Source organism: Hippocampus guttulatus, chromosome 11 (genome assembly GCF_054856545.1).
Source record: "Hippocampus guttulatus isolate MCC_2025c chromosome 11, RoL_Hgut_1.0, whole genome shotgun sequence".
Taxonomy (NCBI): domain Eukaryota; kingdom Metazoa; phylum Chordata; class Actinopteri; order Syngnathiformes; family Syngnathidae; genus Hippocampus; species Hippocampus guttulatus.
Window position 1 is genome coordinate 19,322,741 of NC_141271.1, and position 22,493 is coordinate 19,345,233.

At 42.9% G+C, this 22,493-nt stretch overlaps 3 protein-coding genes across 15 annotated transcripts in view; 2 read left to right on the forward strand and 1 right to left on the reverse strand.

Annotated features, from left to right (window-relative positions):
* Positions 1-449: 449 nt before the first annotated feature.
* nms (neuromedin S) lies at positions 450-2,693 on the reverse strand. The gene is made up of 7 exons (XM_086123687.1): positions 2,535-2,693; positions 1,729-1,775; positions 1,574-1,618; positions 1,471-1,500; positions 853-906; positions 705-779; positions 450-632 (listed from the first exon to the last, which is right to left on the reverse strand). Exons 1-7 carry the CDS (start codon positions 2,593-2,595, stop codon positions 624-626), a joined length of 321 nt encoding a protein of 106 aa, XP_085979813.1. The 5' UTR covers positions 2,596-2,693; the 3' UTR covers positions 450-623.
* Positions 2,694-8,173: 5,480 nt separating this feature from the next.
* On the forward strand, positions 8,174-17,080 carry lonrf2 (LON peptidase N-terminal domain and ring finger 2). Its single transcript, XM_086124014.1, has 12 exons — positions 8,174-9,485; positions 11,725-11,843; positions 12,427-12,549; positions 12,623-12,778; positions 13,013-13,223; positions 13,439-13,538; positions 13,617-13,731; positions 13,830-13,951; positions 14,035-14,221; positions 14,504-14,638; positions 14,720-14,869; positions 15,211-17,080. The coding sequence occupies exons 1-12, from the start codon at positions 8,783-8,785 to the stop codon at positions 15,367-15,369; spliced, it is 2,280 nt and encodes a 759-aa protein (XP_085980140.1). The 5' UTR covers positions 8,174-8,782; the 3' UTR covers positions 15,370-17,080.
* Positions 17,081-17,991: 911 nt separating this feature from the next.
* Positions 17,992-22,493, forward strand: part of LOC147198529 (mitogen-activated protein kinase kinase kinase kinase 4-like) — a 32,780-nt gene continuing 28,278 nt past the window's right edge. For 6 of the 13 annotated variants that reach the window (XM_086124103.1, XM_086124107.1, XM_086124106.1 and 3 more), the window contains exons 1-2: positions 17,993-18,268; positions 18,573-18,638. In XM_086124103.1, coding sequence (XP_085980229.1) covers positions 18,212-18,268; positions 18,573-18,638 — 123 coding nt within the window. In that variant the 5' untranslated portion in view covers positions 17,993-18,211. Of the gene's footprint in view, positions 18,269-18,572; positions 18,639-22,493 lie in introns of all 13 variants that reach the window. The other 7 variants (XR_015102304.1, XR_015102305.1, XR_015102306.1 and 4 more) reach the window with 2 other exon arrangements.

A 22,493-nucleotide genomic window follows, 5' to 3' on the forward strand; every position in this document is an offset into this window, starting at 1 on the left:
AATTGAACCAAAGCCAAGTATTTCAAAGTCAAGTGCTTTCAAAATGCTCTGTAAAAAAAAAAAAAAAAAAAAGTCAAAAAGAATACTTTTTTTGTTTTGTTTTGCTGGTTCATACTGTAAATATCCAATTATTTAAATACATTTTTTAAAATGACAATCTTCAACTGTTTGAATATAGTTAAAGTATGTAGAAAAATCGACACTGCTTTATTGTATTCATGTGATTTTTTTAAACATTGTGTTCCAAGAAAGTGCTCACGCCAGGGAGTGAAAATTCTCCATCCACTTCAATGTATTTGAGAAAAAAAAAAAAGTACGTTGACATGTTAAAACCGTCGTCATGGAAACCTCCAATTTGTACCAGTCAAACCTCTAGCAGGGAAACAATCATGCGAACAATGAATCATTCATGTTCGCCTTTTTCTGTGAAATAAAAGCCAAGGCCAGCACATAGTGCGAGTATTTAATGTGCAACATGTTGACAACACGTCTAAGTCACGTTCACAAGCATTCGAGCGCGCCGTCATTCCACCTGGAACGCCGCGTCCGCACCGTAACATCCTGAGCTGAGCCCTCACGTTTTTTGTTTTGTTTGATCAAGCACGATGTCGCGGTGACCGATCTCAAATATTCTGCAGAACGAGAAAGACACAGAGGCAATTGGAGTCAGTAACGTCAAGTGCCAAGTGGACATTTTGTCTTACCAGAAGCACCACCGTCTTCTTCCTCCGCTGAGACAGCTTCGGCGAAAGTCGCATCAGAGGGTGAACAGAGTCGGACTGGAGGAGAAAACGCCACCAATTACGATACATAATCACAAATTCTTATCCTAGACCAGTCCGGACTGCTCACCGTGTTCTCCTCTGGGTCAGCAGAGGTCCTCGCTTTTGAATAATGAAACAGGAACTGGGGGTGAGAGAACTTGTTTAAAAATTAAAAAATTCAGCCCCTGAAGCCAATTACTCTTAGCAACATGAATTTTGGTAGACATGTCTATCATGAGTAGACCCACTAAAAAAGTCTCAAGAAGCCATGCCCAAAAAGACACAGGAAGTCAGCCATTTTGGTTTCAAGCAGTCTTGTTTGGTGATTTGACTCGTTTCCGTGCGTCCTTCAAATTGAGATGCCAAAGCCAGTTTGATTCAGCAACATGATTTTTGGTGAACACGTCTTATCATAAGCAGACCACAAAAAAAGTCTCGAAGCCAAAAATTCAGTCCCTGATGCAAGTTTTGCTTCGCAACAGTACATTTGGTCGGCATGTCTGTCATGATGAGACCCACAAAAAAAGTCTGAAGAAATCATGCCAAGAAAAAGTCTGCCGTTTTGTTTTGAAGATCATTTTAATTATTTCTAGAGGTCCTTAGAATTTTTTTTTGAAAACTTCGCCTGCGAAGTGACTAATTTGGTATCAGTTTGGCCATTTCCAGGCAAGTAAGTAAAGAGGACGTCAAAAATGGTAGAACTTACCCTTTTGAAAAGATTCTGGACTTGCTGGTGCTGAAAAGAGACGCGATTTAGACTGTTTTGTCGGCTTATGTCAGGAAAGCAGGTTTGCGTTCAAGTAACAAACCTCGTCGTCTCTCCGTGAGAGTTGAGCGGGTTCATCTCCTCGAACCTACAAAACGAATCACCAACACACGACACGTCAACTGCATGTCAGCACTTCAGTTAAAGATGAGGCAAAGAAAGAAAGATCCTGAAATGTGAATATTCTCTAAACATCACCGTTCTGAAGAGAAGTTCATCTTCCAATCTCTGGATATGACTAGCGTCTGAATGAAAAGCACACGTCACCACATTGTTTTCGATATTTGAAATGATAATTCAGCATTGTTTACAATGCTGATGATTTTGAATGTATGTCATTTGATCAAATTGACAGCACTCTGCAGGCCAGAATGTATCAAAATAATTGCTAAAAAATTTTGCTTTCACTCAATTTTATTTTGGTAAATGTATTCACATTTAAAGAAATACATTTAAATATATAATGGTTAACAAATAAAAAATAATTTAAAAAAAAGACTGGCATTCAAACCATAATTGTTAAATTATATAATTAAAAATGATTAAAGTAACCTTTTATGTATATTTACAAAAAGTGCTACTACAAAAAAATAACTAAATACAATCGCCCATATCGAACCAATATCTCTCTTTTTTTTTCATCTCACGTCACTCATCTTAGTATTTTGCGCATGTAAAAAAAACAAAAAAACTTGCATTTAAAAATAAAAAATACCTGGATTCAAGCACTTTTTATTTTTGAATTAAATACACACTCGGCTAGAGTATACTACGATTAAAACAAACCAATTAAAAACATTTTTCTTAGAATTCAAAAACTACAAATAATTTAAATATATTTATGCTGATTATGTATCTGTATCGTGTAAAAAATGGATCAAAACAAAACCAAAAACCACAAATCTTAGTACCCAAGCCATAATAATCATCCTTCATGTCATATTCTGACTGCATAATGAAAGACAACTGTAATCACCCGCCTCCCAAAAAAAAAAAAATCTTACCTGTGGATCGCCAACATCCGCAGCAGAACAGACAGAAAAGTGCAAGTTGTGGAACGGTCATGTCTCCACTGTCAAAGTCTTTCTTTCCTTCTCTTTGATTTTCCAAAGTTCTCTGTCCGATTTGTGCCCTCTCTGCTGGGTTCTCTCGCTGGATGTATGCGTGAGTGGTAAGCCCTCCTCCTCCCTTTAGAGGATCTTCCCACTCTGATGACTAGTTCACCGGTCACGCCCTTTTTCTGGGAAATTAAGCTGATTGACCCGTGACATTTGATCGGGATGGACGTCACAACAGGTAAAAAGTGTATGTGTCACGCATCGTAATAACACAAATCCTAATACATGCCGCGAGACAGCTCCTCGAGATATACATGATAAACAATTATTCCCGATGTTAATATTTTCAAAAACTCTGGAGGAAGTTTCGTGTTTCACGGCAAACCATCTAACTTTGTTGCAGAGCTCCGCCTATATGGCATGTCCAAAACTAAAATATCTTGTAATGTCAGCAACCTGTCTGGGATACCAGGTTCAAATTTGGTAGCCATTAGTCAACTCTCAGTCGTTTTTTTTTTTTTTGTTGAAAAAACACAAGAAATGTGTCAAATCAGCCTAAAATTGATGCTTTAAACCAAAATGGCCGATATTCTGTGTCTTTTCAGGCATGGCTTACTGAGGCTTTGTTGTGGGTCGATTTATTTGAAACATGTTACTTGAAATTCATGTTATGAAATGAAACTAGCTTCAGGGGCAAACCTGTCTTCTCGAGAATATTTTATCTGCGTTTATTCACGATAGACATGCCTACCACACTTCCACATTTGAAAATATTCCAAGTATCCCTGGAAATGGCCCAAATCCCAGCCAACAGCACTTTCAAACCAAAATGGCAATGACAACCTGAGCATGTTGGATTTGGTCTTAATTTGACACACTGGTGCTGGGTGCTATGATTTTCTAACACTCTGGGTGACCTTGAACAACCTTGGCAATTACAACCTGGGTCCGGCTTCTCCGTCCTGATGGAAAGGTCGCACGTTTGTCGTCATTGTCGGGACAAACATAATTAAACCCTTAATGCCAGCGTTCCATCTGGCTAAATACACCTTTGTCTTCACTAGCCAAACATATAGACACTTCTTTTGCCATGTCTATCTATCTAGCTATCTTGCTAGCTAGCTAGCTAGCTACCTAACTATCTATCTATAAGCTACCAATGTGTCAAAAATGAGACACAAGCAATAAGGCGGCCCGTGTATCAATAATGAGGAAAACTACAACAGCCCATGTGGCAGAAATGCGATTAGTGAAGCAAAGGGAGAACAATCATCCCGTATCTGCCATGTTTATGTGTTTGTCATTAACTTTTTTACAGCGCTCTCTTATTGGCGGTGCCAATCAATAGCGTGTGTGTATGACGTAAAAATGTAACCATGGGCATGCCTGGACATGTTTTACAACATCACATTTAGGCTTCTACAGATATGATACATATGCAGTACTGTATATACGTATATATATACCGTATACATTATACGGTATATATCTTCACCTCTTTTTCTCTGTGCAAATTTTAGATTAAGGGTGGCGCCCCCTGGCGAATCCTATGGCCGCGTTTTGTCCTTTTTTTTTTTTTTTTAACGCTCCCGGGTGCGACCGCCTGACGGAAAGGCGGGCAAGTCCGCTGACTTATGGTCGTAATAAGCCAGAGGGCATCGACGTACGGCTAACATCGGCACTTGATAGACGTCGTAAAAAATGCTCGGCGACCCGGAGAGCCTTTCTACTACATGACGACAACTCCTGCGATAAAGAACCTCGCGCCCTTTCTTTTCATGGCGAATCATCGAAATGAGATCCAGCGTCACACAATTAGGATGTCTTATTGGTCGTGTCTCATTTTTGATACATGGCTTGTCTTAAAGCTTAGCCCATGTTTGAAACATGGGATGTCTTTTTTGCTTGTAGCTCATTTTTGCTTATGTATTATTGTTGGCATATGGGCTGTTTTTAAGATTAGCTCGCATTTTTGACATAAGGACCATCTGTCTTAACTTTGTCTCCGTTTTTCCTTGTATTGACACGCGAGCCCCTTTATGGGTGGTCTCATTGTTGCTTATTTCCCTTATTTGTAAAGTATCGAATGTCTTATTTCTTGTTTCTTTCTTGGATTTATGGTCTTTCCTGTTGGTTTGTGTCTCATTTTCACTTGAAGTGTCTTCTTGCTTCTGCCTGATTTTTGACACATGGGCTGTTTTATTGTTGTCTCATTTCCGATGGTCTGCTGCTGTCTTTGGCTAGCCTCATTTTGTACATACAGGCTGTATTTTAGCTCATGTCTTATTTTTTGATACATGAGCTTTCCTATGACTTATCTCACATTTTTGACATCGATTGTATCAACTTCTTGCTCCAAACGACAAGTGCACAAATGTTCCTACACTGCCGGTTTACTGTACAGAGTATGAAGGCCCGGATCAAAGCCAATTGCATTACGGTCTTCTCATAGGGTTTTGATTCGATCACAAAATATTGCATTAAAACTTTTTTATTTTTTACACGAGCAAAGTTTTCTTCAAACAAAACTATATATTGCACGTTTGTATTGTGCATTCTCTAAGGAGACTTTATTAGGCACACCGCTAAAGGAGCTCCATCAAAAATGCTGACTGAGAGGCACAAAATGTTGAGATCTGTAAAAATTTTGCAAGGTGAAAAACATTGGGGGAGGTGCTACGTTTTTGGGAGCCACAAAAGTATGCCAGATTGGTAGATGTCATATTTTGTGAGGCTCACAATTTGGAGAGGCATGGAATGTGAGGTCCAATTTTTTTGGAGGTCTTGTGCAAACTTGAAGCTATTTGTCATCCTTTCATAGGGACACTGCGCATCGCAGCACACATGCAAGTGTGGTGGTCATTAAGAGGAAATCATCATGATCGAGTCACACTCAGAGTATTTCTCTTTGACGTAATCGTCAAGCCGCTGTAAAGGTCCTGTGCGACACACTGGCCAATTAAAGACACTTTCACCCCCGACTCGAATTCGCTGGGAACAGGCGACCTCACCACACGACAAGCGACGTGCGAATTGGTGACATGTGGGCGATTGGATGGGCGGCAGTGAAGGCCTTTCACATGCCTCAAAGGTCAAAAGCACAACTCACAATTTCATTTTGTGTGTATGACTAGTGAGCATTGCAGTACCTTGTTTGCAATCTTGTTTTATGGAGGAACTAATGACACTAAAAATAACTTTCAACACTCAGGCAAATAAATGACAACTCTATCATTAGCGATATGAATAGGATTGAATTATTGATGAAGATTAGAAAGTAGCAGTGGTCGAAAGAAAAGGGGAGCAGATCACTGGGCGGAAACATCCATCCATTATCCGAGCCGCTTATCCTCACGAGGGTTGACGACATCCTGGATCCTATCCCGGGTGTCTTGGGGCAGAAGGCCGGGGACACCCTGAACTGTTTTCCAGCCAATTGCAGCAGGCGTGAATATTGAATGTAAAAGACGGAGCTCACATTGCCACCTGGTGGCATGTGTGAGCAAAATTTGGGGAGGCAAAACATTTTCCGGGCCACAAAATTCCAGGAGGAAATATTGAATTTTTTTTGAAAAGGTGTAAAAAAAAAAAAATTGGAGAGGTGACAGTTTTTGGAAGATTTTGTAGGAGTAAAATTTTCAGATTTTTCATAAAGTTTTGGGAGGCACCAAATATTTAGAAGGGTGAAATGTTGAGACGCACAAGATTTCTGAGTTGTAAAACTTAGAAAGGGACAAAATATCGGAAGGCAAATTATTTTCAAAGCCACAAAATTTTGAAGCGCCAAAATTTGGGGATGTGTAAGACAAGGCAATGCAGCTTTATTTGTACAGCGAATTTCATACAAGGTAACTCGATGTGCTTCACATAATAAAAAATGCAGCATTGAAAGGCATTTACAAACAAATGAATTTAAGACATTTTAAAGCAAAGTAAAGAAATTAAAAATACTTTACTACAATTACTAAAAGAACATACCGTAACGAAACAATAGTTTAGAAATTTAGATAATGGAAATGGTTTAAAAGACCTAAACTAAAACAAATTTGGGGAGATGCACGATTTTCGGTGATGCCACAAAATTAGGGGAGTCATGAAAATATTGGGAGAACATTTTCAGTGGCGCAGAGTTCTGGAAGGCCAAAACTTTTTTTTCTTCTGTTTAAAAAAAAAAAGACAAACGCAAAGTGTAAAATTTCCAACATGGGACTTCTTGACTGTGAGGCACTCCTGAGCAAAATTTTCGGTGGCGTAAACTACTGGGAGCAGAAATTACAGCAATAATCTAGAAGTAACTCAAATAATCCACAGAAATATGTGACTGTGAATCCATTCAGTGCACACGGCAACACACACCTGTCCTCTATCTCCATGGGGAGTTGAGTCATGAGAGTGCAGTCAACACGTGAACACACGCACACGCACGCACACACACACACACACACACACACATATAACATGCTATTAAGTTGCATAGTGGAAGAAATGAAGAAGGAAAGACTACCGGTAGCTTTTCAAAGGTTTTCCCACCATTGGGACTCATCACCTGTACAACTCAAGTGGCAAAAAAAGAAATACTTTCAGGAAGAATAACTGTGATATTGTAGTTGCACAAGTGAGCACACCCTCCTATAACTGCCAATGTGGCTGTGCTCAGAGTTGACCAGTCACATTCCAAACTGATGGTAAATTGAAGTCAGCACACACCTGTTATCATTTAGGATGCCTTTGATTTACCTCAAAAAAGTTCAGATGTTTTAGTAGGCTTTTCCTGACATTGAGAGGTACAGTAAAAATGGTGGCAGGTGTGTGTGCTAACTCCCACTGAACACGAGGTTGTATGTGCTTGGTTGATTCCAGACACGGCGGCCACACGGCCAGTTATAGGGTGTGCTCACTTGTGCAAGTCGAAAAGACTTTATTTTTGTGTGGAATATTGATATTGACTATGCGTTTTGCGGTGATGGAATGTTCTGCGGACTTTCTCTTGGGAATTTTGATCATATTGTGGTCTTTTAGTTGATTTCAATTGCACAAGCCAGCGTTAAGTGGGCTCCGGCCAACCTTAGTTAACGACCACGTAACATTGATTTAGTTGCACAATGACTAAGTGGGTCACAGTTTGTCTTGGAACTTTGTGTGTGCGTGTGTGTGTGCGAGCGTGCGTGAGTGTCCACTTGTATGATAATGATAAAAAAAAAGGATATGCAACACCAACATGCTCCAGAAAGGCAGCCGCACTTGTAACGCTGCTTATATAAAAGCGTTACATAAAATAGTTAACCGAGCCCAGTGAGACCGCCGAGTGTCGTCATTTGGGGTGATCCTTACACATATTTGATATGCCGAGACGTTAATGACCTCGTGTGAATATGATGTGTGATATACATCTATAAATATGTATGCACATATGTGTAATCGTGTGCCTTGTGTTTGCCATTCACACAACGGCGAGAGAAGGGTTATACAACAACACAAGCACGTTATATAAGTGGGACATGCGGCCAGCCAATGAGGGCGCTCCTCGCACGTCACGTGACTCGTTTAAGCGAATGGGACCACGGCAAATTCATCGGGCAGCAAATTAGCAGCGAGCAGATTCTCGCCGGGGTCGACGTCTGAACCGTCCGGGCAAACTTACCTGGGAAGAATCGACAAGAAAAACAGCGAGTTTTTATTTTTTATGGATTCATTTTGTTTTATTACCCATCAAGGAGAGCGTTTTGATAACGTTCGAATTGTGTAGTCGTTCGGGAGTCTGGATTTGTTGGCGGACGTCGCTTGGTGTGTGTGATCGGAGTGGCTCGGTCGACGGTAGCTCGCTGTTAGCTAACTATTTAAAAACAACAGCAGCCGGAGGAAAATGTACGCGTAAATCTGCTTAATTATACAGTTCTTTAATTTGTCGTCACGGTTCATTTTTTTCTTTTCTTTCATTGCTGAGTGACGTGGATATTAATTTAAGCTTTATATTGGCCAAACCTCACCGGCTTCTTTTACTCGTGTCAAATAATAATAAGAATAATGTGCACGTAAGAATCCGGTGTGTTGAATCCAGAACGAATCAGAATTCACTTCCAATGGCACGTACACGACCACATTTGGGTGTTCGGTTGGACGGCAGGGAGATGGGATTCGTCGTTTAACTCGTATTTTCGGTTTTTTTAATAGTTAAATAGAGTCTTTATTTAATCATGGAGGTCGAGATGCTAGTGCACCCGCTCTCCCACCCGTCCGCTCCGGGCATCTGCCCCGAGATGCTGGAGGTGGCGGAGGAGGCCACCCGCGCCGGGGACTTCAGCTTAGCCGCCGAGATCTACAGCTCGCAGCTGGCCGACCTTCAACAACTCGACAGGGGCTTGTGCCTACGCAAGGCCGACTCATTGGTGCGCGCCGGACGGATCTCCGAGGCGCTGGACTCGTACTGCTCGGCGGCCAGCCTGGGCAAACTGCGGCCGGAGGAGTTGCCGCTACTTGTGGAAAGCATCGCCCGGGGCCTCCGAGAGAAGGAGCCGGGCCTCCTGAGCGCTGCCGGCGGGGAAGAAGACGAGGACGCCGAATGGGGAAGCACTGAAAACGACAGACTGGACTTGTTCTCTTGCGGGTTGTGTCGGTGTCTGCTCCACGAACCTTCCACGGTGGAGTGCGGGCACACCTTCTGCAGACGCTGCCTGGGGCCCGACACGGTGACTGACTGCGTGCATTGCAAGCGAGCTTTGGGCCGTAAGGACGGCCTGCCTAACGGCCGCCGGCTGGACGTGGTGCTCGGCGGCCTGCTGGACAAACTCTTCCCTACCGAGAGCCGCGCACGTCGGCTGTGGATCGACGGCGAGGTGCTGCGGCAGAGCCGGAACCTGACGGAGGCCCTGCAGAAATACGACGAGGCGGTGGAATTAGGTAAGCGACCAAAAACTTTTAAATGTTTTATTTTTTGCAACAGGTGACCTACTTTCACCCAGCCCGCTTCACGGTGTCACCAGCTGGTGGCACTAGTGTGGGCTCCACACACACACACACAAGAGCACGTTACATGAAGTGGCCTTCATTATTACCCAACAAGCACACGGGTCAAGATAATTTTACTTGTAGTTTGTGATGAAGAGATGACTCTCAGCGCAGTGCTTCACATAGTTAAAATACGGAATCATTCATATAAACTCATCCACCATTTTCTCTTGTTGCATATCTAATTTCTTCACCGACTTAAACAGAATGATAGAAACTCAAATACATGCTCAACCGAATGAAAGTCAATATTATTTTTCGTCGCACTTCACACAGAGAAGGGTCATAAAGTGCCTCACTCGATGACTGTAGACCCGCCAACATTTTACATTAAATACAAGACAAAAGCAAGTCTGTACAAATGTTTTTTCTAAAAGCGTCTCCAACAGTGATACAGTAATACGGTACAAGACGTGCGTCATAATGAAGTCATAAATACTGCATTGCTGTGGCAAGAGTCACACGTATTGAATACTATTGTGCACCCGCGCTTTTAAGTTGCCTCGTTCTCGCATGAAAGGATGACGCATGTGTAAGACTTTAATGTTTCATAAGTGCTTGCACGTTGAATAACATTCAGGTCATGGTTCTGGATGTGGTACGTAACCATGTAGCTGCTATGCAGAGCATGAGTCACACGTGGGCTTGCTAAAGTTCACTTTGTCCAGGCAGGACAGATTGTTTTGACCAGATTGGGCGAAAGTGATTTGGACATTTTGGGGACAGTTTTCTGATCAGGATTTTCTGAGTGTGCCGCACATAAAATTCACTTCCACCTGGAAATGAGAACGACTCCAAAGCCGTGTTACTGGGAGATCGTCTGTTGACAACACCGATTGACTGTTTGCCTGGCAAAAGGCACGACTGTGGTGGCTGGGATGGAAGCAGTCGGGCTGGCCTTGGCGACCATTGCAGCGACATACGACGCCTCCTGTCATTTTACTCGCGCCACATGCCAGTCGCAGATGTTGCCGCTCATTCATCAAATAACAGTCTCCATTTTGGGGATTCTGGGAAGCTTCTCTGTGCTTTGCGGAGCCATTTCAAAACAGTCATCCCACATTATGGAGCCACTGAATCGTTCTCATTGAACAACAAAAGGCTCTCCATTAATTTCCATTCATCTTTATGTAATATAGAACATAAGGGCTGGGTGAATTACCTTTTAGTCACCTACCTTTCTCACTTTAATAAAAGCAAATCACATTTTTACTTTTGTTTTTTTTCCCCCTCCTTCTGGGATTTGCTTTATTTCTCCTTCTAAACAACAATTGAAACGCCATTTATTTTAACACGTATTACTAGGAATGTTCCAATCCAATCATGTGATCGGAAATCAGGGTCGAAAACGTGATTTTCAGCTGATCCGCTATCGGATACAAGTGCCAAATCTTTAACTTGCATTAATTAGCCACAGGAAGAAAAGAAAAAAAACGGTGTCAAAACATGACATGTACACTACTGTTCAAAAATGTCGGGTAACCAGGCAACCGAATGTTTTCAAAAGTCAGGAGACCACTTGGAAATGTCCTTCTATATGGGGAAAAACACACTTTTGTGTAGCACGTTAACAATGTCTAGATTGTATTCCTGATTGATTACATTTTAGATTAGCTAGAAAAATATGAAAGGGCATTTATAAATGACCACACACTTTGGAACGCAATTGGATGTCATCATGATCCTTAAAGCAGATATTAAAAAAACAATTAACAGTTTACCATCATAAAACGAACCGGACAAACGTATGAGAACGCGTCAAAATGCAACCTCAGCGATATGTGTGCAGTTTGGCCGCACACGCCTCGAGTTTCTCACATGTGGATAAATCACCGCTTTTATGACAGGCACGGGCTAACAATAGCCAAACTTTGCTCCATTCCTTATTGCCTGGTTGTTTTCACTGTCCTTCCTGGTGCCACTCACTGGTACGCCACGTTTGTTGTCTTTAATACAATGCGGCTTGACCAATAAAAGCAAAAAACGCTTGTCATTAGCTCTACCGAGAGGCTCGCCTATTTTCTTGTTTGCTGTCCACGTGACAGCCCTTCATGTCACGTTCCAAGTAGCAGCTGTCCTACTTGTGCAGCCACTTGACCTGCAGCTCTTGTTTGTGTGTTTGTGCATGCAGCGCCATCTACAGGCCGCCTACTGTGCCAACGGGCTGAACTGCACATGGAGATGAACAACGTGAGCCGGGCAGTGCAGGACGCGAGCAGCTTGTGCCAGATCAAACCTCTCTGGCCAAAGGTGAGACGGACGCAAGCTTGGTGGGAAAACATCGCTGTGGCATTCGGGGACGGAAGAACTGTTAGAAAAAAATATTTTGTCATTTGACTGCTAACATGTGAGTGTAATGTTAAGACAAAATTCTGAATCATTTTTCTTTTGTCTTTTTTATATTTCATTTGATAGTTTCCCATTTTTCATTCAAATTTTTTACTTAAATTTTCGTTGTATTTTTTACATTTGTAATATAAATTTCAAAGCGTTTCGTTTTTACTTTTATTAACTTTCGTCTTATTTGTACTTTTTTTTTATTTTCCCCATTATTTTTTCAACATTTTTTATTTTTACATTTCTCTACATTTTGAATTGTTTCTTGTATCTCCACTTCCTAACTGTTTCCAAATATTTACCCTTTTTTCACATTCACAGTACTTACATCAATTTCCATTTTATTTTATTTTTTACGCGATGGCACCATACCATTTTGCATCCAGTTGTTGAAAACGCAAGAAGTGAAAGAAGAGACCTTTCTGTGCAGATGGGATTCCTCAATAAAATACATCCTCTTCTGTAACATGTCATTTGTTTGTCTTTGTGTTTGTAGGCTCACTACCTGAAGGCCACCGCGCTGAGCAAAGCGTCGCGTAACGATGAGGCCCTGCAGGAGTACTTTCTGTGCGTGGCGCTCAAACCTAACTGGACCAAAGTCAGACTGGAGGCTCAGAAGGTAATCCCGGCGTCAATCTCGTCTTTTCGTCCATCGTCGCGTTGGCCGTACTCAAGTCTTTCCTTCGACGCAGGTCCTCGCCGAGCTCTTCTCCTCCGTGTTCGAGAACCAAGACATACCCACGCCTCTGCACCCCCTCCAGGGTGGGGTGGCTTCGCGCCCCATCAAGCCCCCCGTCCTACTGAGGACCCTGAGGCCCCTCACGCAAAAGCCTGCGTCGTCCTCGCAGGTAAAAGGAAAAAAAAAAGTAGAAACTATTTGATTTTAGACTTGTAACATGTGCAGTGGTACCAAAATTTAGGAGTGACTCAATTTAAGAGATTTTCAAGATGAGAGTTGAAATTTACCAGATTTATCAGTTCCTGCTTTTTTTTTTAAACAAAAAAAAAGCTCTATTTTTTTGATTGAGTGAGAACTGCTAATCTGTCTCTCATAATGAGGTTTTTTTTGTGTGTGTGTACAGGAATCTGATACGAGCATGACAAAAAGCGCCTTGCCGGATGAGTCCTCTTCCAGCCCGTGGAAGTTGTCCGCTCCAGTAGCCGAGGGAAGTGGCACCAACAGCAAGAGCCTGTCTGACGTCCTGGCCTGTGTACCAGCGCCACCCACTGGCCTTAAGAGGAAGCAGAGTGATGACGGGTTCTTCAATCCTCCCTCCAAGCATCTCAAATGTGGTAGGTAACTTCACAACCGTACATTGAAATGTGACAATCAAAACGGAAAAAAAGGGAGGGAAATCCATCAAAATTAAGCAAATATGACATGTCGCGGTTTGCAAATTCTCAGCCGGTTGGGTTAAAAAAAAAAAAAAAAAATGAAGTGGGCCATACATTGCCAGCCCTAATGGAAGAGTAGCTCTGGGTTTTAAAATGGCCGTCTCCTTCTGCAGGCGAATCGAGCAGCGTCAAGCTGGCGCCGGCATGCGGGGGCAGAGGGGTTCCCGCCGACCTGTTGGACAGTGGCGACCTGGAGTGTTCACTCTGCATGAGGTGAGTGGCCAGTCGCTTAACTCTACGGAGGATGAATTCCCACACGTTTCTCTAAACATCCTTGTTGTCGTCTTCCAGGCTGTTCTACGAGCCAGTGGCCACGCCTTGCGGCCATACCTTCTGCCTCAAGTGTCTGGAACGCTGCCTGGACCACAACCCCAACTGCCCTTTGTGCAAGGAGAACCTCTCAGAGGTGACCAATGGTCATTTTCAGGGGTCAGGCACGTACACAGCATTGTATATGCAGTACTGAATAAGTTCTTTTTTTTTTTTTTTTTTTGCCCGCATCAGTTTTTGTCAACCCGAGGCTACAACAAGACGCTGCTGATGGAAGCGGTGCTGCAGCGCTACTTGGCCAGTGAGCTGGCGGAGAGGAAGAAGATCCACGAGGAGGAGATGAAGGAGCTCTCCAAGTGAGTTTTCACCCGGTGGCGCCGTGACCCCCCTTGCCAAATATCAAGCCGTGCCACTCACTCGTGAACTGCTCCCATTGCAGCCTGAACCAGGAAGTGCCAATCTTCATCTGCACCATGGCCTTCCCCACCATCCCGTGTCCGCTGCACGTGTTCGAGCCGCGCTACCGCCTCATGATCCGCCGCTCCATGGAGACGGGCACCAAGCAGTTTGGCATGTGCATTGCCGACGAGCTTAAAGGCTTCGCCGACTACGGATGCATGCTGGAGGTGAGGCTCACCTCCCGTAACGTTTATTACAGTCATTTGCCCACAAATTGGTTCATAAAAAAAAATCTTTCTCTGAGCAAATAATTTGTTCATTTACTAATAGTTTAATTTACGTGTTAAAATTACCGTAGAATATATATTAAAATCAAAATGAGACCTAAATATTAAGTTTGACCTCAACCACACCCCGAAACAAAAAAACATGTGGCCCTTGTGTGCCATCATTCACCCAGCTCTCATCCAGTGTTACAAAACTAACTCAATATGGGCTCTTCTCTCCAGGTCCAAGATGTGAAGTTTTTCCCCGATGGACGCTCGGTGGTGGAGACCATCGGGGTGTCTCGGTTCAAAGTCTTAAGTCACGGCCAGAGAGATGGCTATCACACTGCCAAAATCGAGTACCTGGAAGACAAAAAGGTAGGGCCTGCGTCCCAATAATCGTCCGGTGACCTAAAAAAAAAAAAAGATGCACATCTTCATGGAATCCAAATGTTGCAGGTGGAAGGCGAGGAGTTGGCCGAGCTGCTCAAGCTGCACGACGCCGTCTACGAACAAGCCAGCAACTGGTTCACGTCGCTCAAAGACAACATGAAAACGCAAATAGTTAGTCACTTTGGACACTTGCCGAGCAAAGACCCGGACCCCCAGGTGAGAACTGCGCCAGCAATTCCATGTTTCAGTTTCATTTGTAGTAAGGTAGAGCAATATTTAATACAAACGTAATTTACTTTAGTCACAGTTCAAAATGATCCTTTTTACTTTTCTTTTTTTTAAGCATTTTTTTTTGTTTCTACTGCAACCTATTGAGGCAGCAAACTAGCCCGTGGAATCTCACTCCACCACTGTGTTGTGGTCATACGTAGTAAGAAAGATATGTTATACAAGCGTTGTCTTTGAGTTCAGGAAGGTCCTCCTTTATGTTGTTTTAATTGCATCTAAAACCCGTTTAGGCAGCAAGACTGAATGTGTCGTTTCGTGTCTTTGCGCAGTCGAGCGGCAGCGGCCCGGCGTGGTGCTGGTGGCTTCTGGCCGTTTTGCCACTGGAGAACCGGGCCCAGCTCACCATCCTGTCCATGAGCGCCTTGAAAGACCGGCTGCTGGCCATCCGAAAGGTCCTCATCTTTGTCATGCGCAAGAGGCCGCGGTGACGACGGGCCGCCTCGCCCCCCAGAGCCTCCGCAACATTTGTGCATAGTCCAGTCAATCGAGTCAATTTAAAAAAAAAAAAAAAGAAGTCATTTGCGTGTTATTGTCAGCCCAATTCTTTGTGTGCTAATGCGCCGCCGCCGCAGCTTCTTCTCTTTCATGGAAAACGAGATGACAGCTATTTCCTGCAAGTAAGGCTTCTACTTCAGCCCGTTTTGGCAGAAAACGAGGCAGCAAACCAGTCTGCGGAACGTCACTATACAATTTTGGCATTACTATGGTATAAACTTTTTTTATTGTTGCTCAAAAAAAAAAAAACGGCCTTGTCGTACTTCGATTCAATTGCAACCACAGCCCATTTCGTTAGCTTGTGATAACCTTATTCCAACATGCTGTCCTGTTGCTACTTGCAAGTGCCATCATAGTGTAAGTAAACCGTTATAAAAAGTCAGAGTTTGCAATGTTTTTAGTTCCTATGCAGCCCATGAAGGCAGCAAAGTAGCCAGAGGAACGTCAATCAATTCAATTGGCCACCACTTTGTCGTAGTTGTAAGCGGCTACTGCGCTATTTAACACAAACGTTTATCTTTAACTTAAAACATCCTCTGTTTTTACTTGGTTGCAATTGCTACCACAACAGGTTTAGGCAGCACACTAACCCCGGTAATTCCATTCCCGCACGATGTCTTGCAGCTGTTTGAAGCCACCAGGATATTTAGTGTAAAATTCCCTGGTTTACATTGTTTTAAAATGCTAACGCTGGCCATTTATCCTGTAAACTAGCTGGGGAACCTCGATCTATGGCCACAACTTGTAGTATTTACTACAAATTTGATCCTCTGGTTGAAACCGGCCCTGTTTTACTTGGATGCGAGCTGCAGCACCCTTACTTTGGGAACCTCACTCCCCCACTCTGTGTTGCTATTATGCAGCTATGGCACTGTTTGGCATCAACCGTTTAGTCGGCAAACTAGCCCGGAGAACCTCAGCCTGTTTATGTACTAACTCTGTAGCTATATAAGCATTCTTCTTCGATTTCATGTTGACTGTACAGACACACAAAAAAGGAGAAAAAAAACATGCAAAAACTCGAATGTACATAATCTTCCGCGCTTGGCACATTGCATATCAGTGCTCGCTCTCCCAACCAGCATTTGTTCTCCATTTAGTCCTGATGGCGGCGTGCAATGCTATTTGGCAGCGCCTTCCTCTTCTCTCTGGTGTTGCAGTACTACTGTTGATGCTAGAATGTGAGTTGTTCAGTGTTGATGTAACACAGAGGCCTTTTTCACATCTTTGCTTGTGCGGTACATTTACACACTTTTCTCACCATGTGCATGTGAGGCATTTGCGATGGACTTCCTGAATGTCGATAGCAGCATTTATTTTTTTTTTAACTCGAAAGCACTTAAAAACGTGTTAGTTTGCACTCTTGCTGTCTGTCTGATGCGTGAAAATGAAAATTGTGGCTTATTTAAAGCTAAAAATGTAAAAAGTTACTGTCTGGTGTGGTTTTAAATGACTGGAGAGAATGTTCCGGTGAGAAAGGCTAAATGTACCGTAGATGCGCTTTTTCTTTTGTCCTTCAAAATGTTTGTGATCTCCCTCTCTTTAATAGGTGGGATTTACAACATGCTGCATTTCCCTGCGATTATTTGTAAAGGGAGATCTTGTACTTATTTTTTATTGCCAATAAATAATACTAATACATGATTTTTCTATTTTTTTTTTTAAAAAACACATCTATGTATAGGAATAAAACTTGCCTTGTTTTGGAAGAGCAACTCGGCCTACTGCGCTATCATCTTTTAATATAGGTTATTATGGTGAGGCTTGTAGAATTGTTAAGTTTTGCAATTTTTTTAGGTGATAATTTGTTCAATAAATCGACCAACCTCTGATCTAATGTAAAGTCTTCAAATTTGGTAGGCCAGCAGCAAAAAATCTGAGTGGCTGGTTTTAAAAGGATCCGCTCAAATGGGCAAAAATGATCGTAAAATGGCCACTTGAAACCTAAATGGCTGACTTCCTGTCTTTGTTCAGACCTACCATCAAGAGACTTTTTGGGTGAATCTCCTGGTAAAAAATGTCTACCACATTAAAAGGGCTGAGTTTTCCATAAGTTTGAAGGACCCCAAGCCTGTATTTTGTGGGACTTGTCATGGTAGATATGAAGACCAAATATCACATTGCCAGCTCAATTTCCCAAATGCATTAGAGCACCTGCGTCCTATGGCCGCAAGATGTCAGTGTTGTCACACTTAATGTGTGCATGATGGACGGGGTTCAGTCACTTTTTCATGTATCATTTTTTCTGGTACAATACACGTGGAAAATAGCGATTATATTAACTATATAATTCCTTTAACGTGTTTTGCTGTGATCCCTAAAGATATGGTGATGTATTGTAAAATTTCACTGCATTCTGATATCGGTATCATTGGCAAAACAATTTTTTGACTGTTTTAAATAGATATTGGTTTCTTCCTATAACATTGTGTTGTAAATTACACTGTAATCCTCTCTATCTATCTATCTATCTAACTAAAAAACATCCGGGTTCTTTCTCTCCGGATGAAACAAGAGTGGGCGGGCCAATCAAGAGGATGCGGACCCGGAGAGAGACTCTTTGAAGGTACTCCACTCTGCTCTCCCCAGTCGGTATGCAGCAGGCCCCAAAGAGGAGGCAACGAGAACGGGAGGAGGGCCGCTTACGGCGAGGATTTAACCCAACAAGAACACGAATCGACGATGAGACGTTCGCCGTCGGCGTGAAGGACATTTAACAACAACAAAAAACGCCATTTCGCTCATATTCGCCTGGCTTTTTTTCCCACTTTAAAAATGGCGAACGACTCTCCGGCTAAAAGCCTGGTGGACATCGACTTGGCATCCCTGCGGGTAAGTGTGAATATTATAAACACGTTTAATCCCGTGAATTATTTTGAAATTAAATGAAGAAGCGATGTTTGTCAACGAGATTGTAGCTAGCGTCCTCTTTGTCTAATCCCCGCCGCTGCTCTGTGTGTGTGTGCGTGTGTGTGTGTGTGTGCGTGCGCGCGTGTGTGTGTGTGTGTGTGCGTGTGTGAGCGTGTGTGAGCGAGACACGAAGTCTGAACGGGGCCGGCGGCCTGGGCATCAAACACACCCTTTGCCCAATTACCACTCCGTTAACTCATCAGTGGGCGCTTGTTTCGTCACGTAGGATCCTGCTGGGATTTTCGAGCTGGTGGAAGTGGTGGGAAATGGCACCTATGGACAAGTGTACAAGGTTAGTGTATATTTGTCTGTTTGTGTGCGCGTGCGTGCGAGTGTCTCATCCACGCCCCAGTTAGATATGGCGTGCACGACCTCCATTTGCACTGATTTAGGAGATTCCATCCCCTTGACAGGCTTCACAGCGCCATTTGCATGAGTTGTATGTGCATTTGCCCTCGACACTGTCTCGGTGCTCCGCGGTGAATTTATCCCGGCTATGGCCTTCCAGTTATCGCGATACATAGTCAGTATGCTGAAATAGGACACTCCCTTTTCTTGCTATTTAGTTAAAGTAATGTATCCTAGTGTGTTTACACCTACTATATCAGTCTATTTTATCTTTGTAGTACAGCGCCCCCACCCCCAAAAAGGGTTATGTGAATACATGGCGCCAAGCTTTACTTTTGTCTAATTGAAGCTCCTCAACTCACTTCAGCATTGTTTCCTGATGCCAAAATGTAACAAGGTGGCAGCAAACCACTAATTTTGTACAAATGAAACTCCTCAACTCACGTCAACATAGTTTCTTGCTATACAGACGCCACAACCTGGCAGGAAAGCACTATTGTCGAAAATAACTGAATTCACTTCAATGTAGTACCTTCGTACCAAGATGCCAAAATGAGTGAAAATTTGTTTACCAAATCAGGAATTTGTGAGAGTTTACTGCAGTTGTGGAAGTGGGAGTATAGTGGTATTGGTTAGTAGTAGTAGTTGTAGTAGTAATAACGTTGTTTCTAGTGTAAGAGGCTGTTGTAGTAGTGAGAATTACATGAACCGTCCATTGTTTGAAATTTGTACTTGAAAATTTAATTGAAAACCCCCCACAAATCTTGGACGTTTTGAGTTGAGCTCCTTGGGATTGCATGAATCACACACTGTCACCTTACCCAGAAACACCAGAACGTGACAGGACAGAGGAAGGATCGGAAAAATAAATAAGAAGGGAAGCAAAAGTGGAAATTGTACGGGAAAATAATACATCATCGTCATAATAATATGGGTCTCAAAAAGACGAGGTCGTATTTCTAGAGAACTGCGGGGTAGTTTTTGGTGCCCAATCGGCGGGTGGTCTGGGAACTCCCCCACACCCCCATAACCTCCTGAGGAACTTGTTAAGTATTCAAAATGTAGCCACATTTATTGTTGTGTTTTTTGTTTTGAATACAATTGCAAGCATGTCAAAAGTACTGGTGTTGTTTATCAAATTATTATTTTTTAGGTGGGGGCGTTAATTTAATTCTTGTTAGAATCAGGATGCAACGAAACAAAATGTGGAAAAAGTGAACCACTCTGAATACTTTCCAGACGCACTGCATGTCCAGTATATACAGTTATATGTGTACACAGTATAACAAGAGTTATTAGTTTTATGGTAAAAAAAACTACAAAGCAGAGAAGTCACATAGATTCATGCCAAGCTAGCTCACAGGCGTTCCGGCTATTCAAAGTGGGACTCTTGATGGCGTCTGTTGTGACCTTTTCGCCGCACAGGAAGTTAAGCTGCGACCGCGACAACAAATGTGCTGCCGCTACCTTTTTCTGCTCTTATCTTCCATGACCTTTCAATGGAATAGCAGCAAACAGGAAGTGGACTAAGCTTAGCCTGCAGCACACATAGACGCCCCGACTGTAATTCTAAAACATTTTTGCGGTTTCAGTAACACATAATGACGATTTGATAATATCATCATCATATTTTGCCTCATGATTGCAGTACATACATACAGTTTGATATTGATACACCTGTTAAGTGTGGTATGATATGATATTGTGATATTTTGCAAACAAATATATCACAATACAACGTTGGTGTGATAATTGCTATATTGAAAGGAAGCCATCACTGATACGTCATGTTATCAAAACAATAATTGGCTGTGCAATAGCGTTCATCAACTTCCAATGTTCGCTTCAATGTTTGCTCCAACGTTAGCTCCCAATTTTGGCTTCTACATTAGTGCTAATGTTAGCTGTTATGTTAGCCTCCTATGTTAGATTTTGGAGTTGGCCTCCATTCATTGTTAAGTTGTGAATGTTGTAAATTTGTGTCTTTGAGACGTCTCGGGCAGTCAGATCCCGTCTGAGCTGTGAGTGGGACTGGTAAGAAATGGACTTACCCCGCACCCCACGAATAACACCCATCATGGCTGATTACAGACCCCCACCCATTCTGAAGGCCTCATCTCGTCTAGTCCGACTCCATAGTGGCAGTTGTTCATCTGTCTGAGCTGGCATGTGTGTATTATGCATGTGAGTGACTCTATCGGTGGCCATCTGCCGCCTGTCAATTCAGGGGGCTGTAGCATGGATTGTCTATGAAAGCATGGCTAATGCTAGCAACATATTGATTATGCCCATGCTTAGGATAGTTAGTAGTTGTTTGTCGGCGTTCAGTAAAACGGCCTATTTGTGTACGTTACCCGAATGTTTTGTAGGGTCCTTTTCCAGTTAGCATAGCTTTGGTTTTAGCGTTACCGAGGCTTAGTGCGCAAACACACTAACAGCAAAATCACATTGTATGCCGTGGGATGAATGTTTGGCGAAGTGTACTCTAGTTAGCGAACGAGGCTAACACTCCTATGGGCTACTCTTCTATTTGTTAGCCAAGCGGGGCAGCCATTCTGTGAACATCATAGAATTAACATGAGCACTTTGACGGTTATATTCTCGAGCTTGAGTGCTAACTTTAGTCAGGCTAGGTGAGCAAACAGCTCCGCATAACTTCTAACATATACGCAATCGCCCCCCCCCCTGGTTGCCATGGCAACACTGAGTCCCACTTGACAGTGGTGGAGCTCGTGTGGGTTGTGTAACCTGGGGCCTCATTATTGTTAGCGTTTGTTTTGATCCTCCTCGACTGGGCTGGTCCTGGCTGGTCACATGACCATCCCTCCTGCCATGGTATTGGCCCCCGGTACTCAGCCCCCCGGAGCAACTGACCGGGATGCAGGCCTCCCATTGGAGTGCGAGTCTTCCTCCTGTCACCGGGCAGACTCTAACCGGCTTCCTGCCAGATCTGTGCTGTCATGCTCGAGAAACTTCAGGCGGGAGTCATTCGGTTGCCATGGCGACGCATCTCCCTGCTCCACAGCGATACCACAAAATTGCAGCATCATTCATTTGTATTCTCCAGTTGACTTTGAAGTGTGATACGAGCCCCTTTCACGCAGAGATACTGCATAATCACTTTTTTTTCCCTTTATATATGTGATCCAAGACGCTTTCATGCAAAATGTGGACGTCATTCATTTTTTTTCCCTTTGCTTTATATTCAAGTGTTACAGAAGCCCCTTTTGCACAGAGATGCTGCTCTATTCATTTTTATTCTTAACTCTATATTCAAGTGTGATATTTGCAATGCAGAGATTCCACAGAATTGCTGATGTCGTTTATTTTTATTCTTTACGCCATACCCAAGTGTGATATCTGTTCCTTTTACATGGAGGTACTGAAAGTTCGCCGCATCATTCCATTCTTCTTTTTTTTTTTTACTTTAATTCAAGTGCGATAAGATTCCCTTTCACACAGATGCTGCCTTATTATTTATTCTTTACATTTATATTTTAGTGTGGCAATAGCTCCTTTTACGTGTAAATACCACAAAACTGTTGAACATCTGTCCGCACCTTTCATACTGAAGCCAGAAGAGGCAGGATATTGTGTGTGTTCGCCTGGCAACGCAGCGTCCCACAATAAATTGAACAAATTGTGATGTTATGATGTGTGCCACTGCACCTTTCACATGGAGACACCACAATATTGTTGCTTTAAGAGAAGGTCCATCATTTATCTGTAGTAAATACACAGGGGCCATTTGCACAGAACCCAGCGATTCACGATACGGTATATAAAACTGGACATATAT

What these genes read in the sequence shown, in the direction of transcription:
- lonrf2 (XM_086124014.1), top strand. Translation starts at nt 8,783, where the DNA reads ATGGAGGTCGAGATGCTAGTGCACCCGCTCTCCCACCCGTCCGCTCCG. An exon ending in GAGTGTTCACTCTGCATGAG is followed by an intron (nt 13,539 to 13,616) that starts GTGAGTGGCCAG and finishes GTCGTCTTCCAG; the next exon opens with GCTGTTCTACGAGCCAGTGG. An exon ending in GAGATGAAGGAGCTCTCCAA is followed by an intron (nt 13,952 to 14,034) that starts GTGAGTTTTCAC and finishes CTCCCATTGCAG; the next exon opens with CCTGAACCAGGAAGTGCCAA.
- nms (XM_086123687.1), bottom strand. Translation starts at nt 2,595, where the DNA reads ATGACCGTTCCACAACTTGCACTTTTCTGTCTGTTCTGCTGCGGATGT. An exon ending in TCTCACGGAGAGACGACGAG is followed by an intron (nt 1,501 to 1,573) that starts GTTTGTTACTTG and finishes GTCTCTTTTCAG; the next exon opens with CACCAGCAAGTCCAGAATCT. An exon ending in CTGACCCAGAGGAGAACACG is followed by an intron (nt 780 to 852) that starts GTGAGCAGTCCG and finishes TTTCTCCTCCAG; the next exon opens with TCCGACTCTGTTCACCCTCT.